Raw genomic sequence first — 3,453 nt, 5'->3', positions numbered from 1 at the left:
GATTGGAATTTTTCCTTTTTTGGGGGGGGGGGGGGGGTAGGGGGACAGCTTGATAGTTTTTAAATGTTCAATACTCCTTGGGTGTATCTAAAAATTATTTCCAAAATTGGTGTCGATGGATATTCTCAAATGGTATATATCGAGTTGCAGCACCACTTGCTTTACTGCCACTGTTGCTGGGTTAAGAAATGAACGTCCTGTGGGAATGAGTTTTTTAAACTTATTAAGAGAAGACTGACAAAGTGCTTCTGATACTGTGGTGGCACTGATGAAAAAAACAATTTTCCTTGAAACAGGAAGATGAAAGCAGTACAGAGGCAAAAGTTGCGGCAGGACATGTGGCTGCCAATACCATAAGGCTTTTGATTGCTGGAACCCAAGCAGGTTGTTTGATTGGGATTTCAGGTCAAAATATTGAGAAATTGAGGGATTCCTGTGGTGCCATAATCACAATTCTTGCTCAAAATCAGTTGCCTTTGTGTGCATCTGCTCATGAATCTGATCGAGTGGTGCAGGTGAGCTTCTCTATGCTGTCAATGCTAAAGTTAACATTAGAGTGTGTTGTTTAATTGGTTCTTGATAATTATTTTACCTCCGTGACCTTGTCAAAAGTGAGGTAAGAGACTTTGTTGCTTACTTTCAAATACTACCAAGGTTCATTTCCACTTCACACAATAAATGCAAAAGCTTTCAAATGTGACCAAAACAGTTAGGTGAAAATAGTTAGTCCATCCTTTTTGTCTTGGTCCTATAATATGCTTCAACAATTAAAACTCAAATATTGAGGGAGAGTAAATCCAGGAGAGATTTTCAAACAACTCTTTCCGGGTGGGCTGCCTTTTAAAGATGCTTAGACCTCTACTGGAAAATGCATTCCAGTCTACAGTTCATCACTGTTAAACAACTTTGGTGTATGATTATTTCCCCTTTTGACATATTACAACTCAATAAAAAGTACTTTTTTTTTATTAAGTGCAACTCAATTAACGGTACTTAATTGCGGCATGGCTGCTTACCAATCACCCTCTACGCAGAACTGCAACTCAATAAACAATAACTAAGAAAAATCTTTTGAAGTCATCCATGGAAATATTTCTGATTTGGTGTTGCATATCAAGGAGCTTAGAGCATTAGGCATTAAAGTATATAAAATTCATTTTGTATGTCAATGAAATTATAATTTACTGCCATACATGATTCAACCATAGTTATGCTTTGTTTGTTTGTTTCTACTTCTATTAAGGAATAATGATTGAGATTCCTCTTAAACTCAGATATCAGGGGATGTTCCTGCTGTACTGAAGGCGTTGGAGGAGATTGGTTCTCAACTAAGGTCTTATATTGTATTCTGATTGTCAGAACTTTGTCTTAAGACCTTTTTTAAGAGTGCTTTTTTGAAAATTAAATTGTATGATTATAATCATTTTCATGTTATTTAGGGAAAACCCACCACGACAAGTGATTTCTATTAGCCCAGTTTACAATATTACATCAATCAGACCTCCTCAACCGTACCTGGACCCAACATCAGGTTATTGAATATTTTCCCATATCAAATGACTCTTTCAACTGCCATGTTTTGTTTTTATCAAGTTTTAATATTTTGTCATAACATCATCATCTTTAGGACAACCAATCTTGCAGCTGATTATGTTACTTTCGAGATGATGATATCGGAATCACTGGTTGGTGGGTTGATCGGCAGGAGCGGCACCAACATATCAAGGATCAGAAATGAGTCTGGAGCAATGATCAAGGTAGGCTGATCTTAAATTCTTAGGAATATGAGTGATGAGCAACTTACTTTTGCTGTTGCTGTTAACAACCCACTAATTATTACTTCCCACCAAATCTTGGCCAATAAGAAATATCATTGCTTTTGTAATTTCCTGGTTTCAAGCTTCAAGATATACACAACTCCAACTGTTATTATTAATAAATTCATAGCATATGCAATGGAGTCCATGTTTACATATTGTTAGGAATATATGAGATGTTTTATATGTAGAGTTAAGTTCAGTCTTGTAACTCTTGTTTACTTATAGAGGACATTTCAATTGCGTTTGTTTCAGCTTCTATTTGTTTCTTTTTAACAGGTTTATGGTGGGAAAGGCGAAACAAAACATCGACAAATTCAATTCGGAGGTAGCGCTCAGCAGGTATATACATCTTTCTTGGTGATATTCATAATTACTGGTCAAATACCACCTGAAATGAAACCATCTTGTAGCTGCCTGCGTCACTACTATATTTTTCTTTTTCTGTTGGAGATATGAATATGAAGATATCAAAGTTCTCATTTTTTGAATTTTTGGATGCTTAACAGGTAGCATTGGCAAAGCTGAGGGTTGATGAATACATATACTCTCAGTTGATACAACAACCCGGTGCTCAACAGCCAGCGTAAATTATCCTGCCTATAAATGCTATCTTTTGTCCCATTTGGTTGCTCAGTTTTCTTTTGTTGATTTTCCACTTCTAGACTCTTGTAGCTCTAGTTCGGATATTTATAAACCCATGTAGATTTATAAATAAAATGTATAATAACATGATTGGTGAGGCAACATCCGAAATGTGAAATATAATATATATATATATATATATATATATATCTGTTTGATGATATCTTCCAACATGGACGCAACTGTAGCCATATAGACTGATGAGTTTTTTCCAACTTCCAACATGATGTATATTAAAAGTTTGCTGCATACTGGTTATACTTATGGATAGTCATGATGTCAGCTTGTCAATCAGGTTTTGTATGGCTGTGAGTCATGATCCTCTTTTGTCACATGAAATATTTCTGGAGTATAATTTAGATTTTATTAATACAATGAACAAATAAGATTAATGCCTGACATGGGCACTGAGATTCATAAATAAGAGCCTATTAACCTTTTTCATGGACTTGACTCATAATTGCATTATAATTTCTACAACTTCCACAGAATGATGAAAGATGCACTGAACAACAGAACTGTGAAACAAACTACCCTGCTGTTAAAATAAGAGCACTAAATTTGAGCATGTTTTCTTGTTGTGTCCCCCATTCTTCTGGTCCATTGTAAAGCTAATAGACATGTTTTCTCAGTTTGCCGCTTTGATGAGGATGGAACATCAAGACCTCTTGCCCCCCATGTTCAATAGTCATATCTTGAGTTCCTGGTAGATTCCAATTCACCTTTGCTGCAGCAAATGCTGTACCAGATTTTGAGACGAAGGTGTTATACAATGATAATGTATTGTATGGTTTGCTACAAGAGAGAGTTGAATATCAAGATCTTTTTATTCCAAAACTTAGGTGGTGCATAGGAATTTTATGTGTTTGTTGTGAGGATATAAATCAATCACGTCTTGTTGAGTATAATTTAGTTTTTAAATTTATGCTAGCATAGTACTACTTGTTCATTAAAAATATCCTGGTGGAACTTTTAATTTATTGAAGTCCTT

At 35.3% G+C, this 3,453-nt stretch overlaps 2 protein-coding genes across 2 annotated transcripts in view; one reads left to right on the top strand and one right to left on the bottom strand.

Annotated features, from left to right (window-relative positions):
• LOC111985072 (probable disease resistance protein At4g19530) overlaps positions 1 to 3,442 on the top strand; it is a 7,491-nt gene extending 4,049 nt beyond the window's left edge. The window contains exons 3-9 of the mRNA XM_065765402.1: positions 287 to 515; positions 1,275 to 1,333; positions 1,440 to 1,531; positions 1,645 to 1,757; positions 2,097 to 2,159; positions 2,327 to 2,403; positions 3,095 to 3,442. Coding sequence (XP_065621474.1) covers positions 287 to 515; positions 1,275 to 1,333; positions 1,440 to 1,531; positions 1,645 to 1,757; positions 2,097 to 2,159; positions 2,327 to 2,403; positions 3,095 to 3,107 — 646 coding nt within the window. The 3' untranslated portion in view covers positions 3,108 to 3,442. The remainder of the gene's footprint in view (positions 1 to 286; positions 516 to 1,274; positions 1,334 to 1,439; positions 1,532 to 1,644; positions 1,758 to 2,096; positions 2,160 to 2,326; positions 2,404 to 3,094) is intronic.
• The window catches only part of LOC136064101 (uncharacterized), a 9,440-nt gene continuing 9,167 nt past the window's right edge, over positions 3,181 to 3,453 (bottom strand). The window contains exon 4 of the mRNA XM_065765401.1: positions 3,181 to 3,201. Coding sequence (XP_065621473.1) covers positions 3,181 to 3,201 — 21 coding nt within the window. The remainder of the gene's footprint in view (positions 3,202 to 3,453) is intronic.

The sequence above is a fragment of the Quercus suber genome, unplaced genomic scaffold (genome assembly GCF_002906115.3).
Source record: "Quercus suber isolate HL8 unplaced genomic scaffold, Cork oak 2.0 scaffold_624, whole genome shotgun sequence".
Taxonomy (NCBI): Eukaryota; Viridiplantae; Streptophyta; class Magnoliopsida; order Fagales; family Fagaceae; genus Quercus; species Quercus suber.
This window is presented reverse-complemented; position numbering and strand designations above follow the sequence as displayed.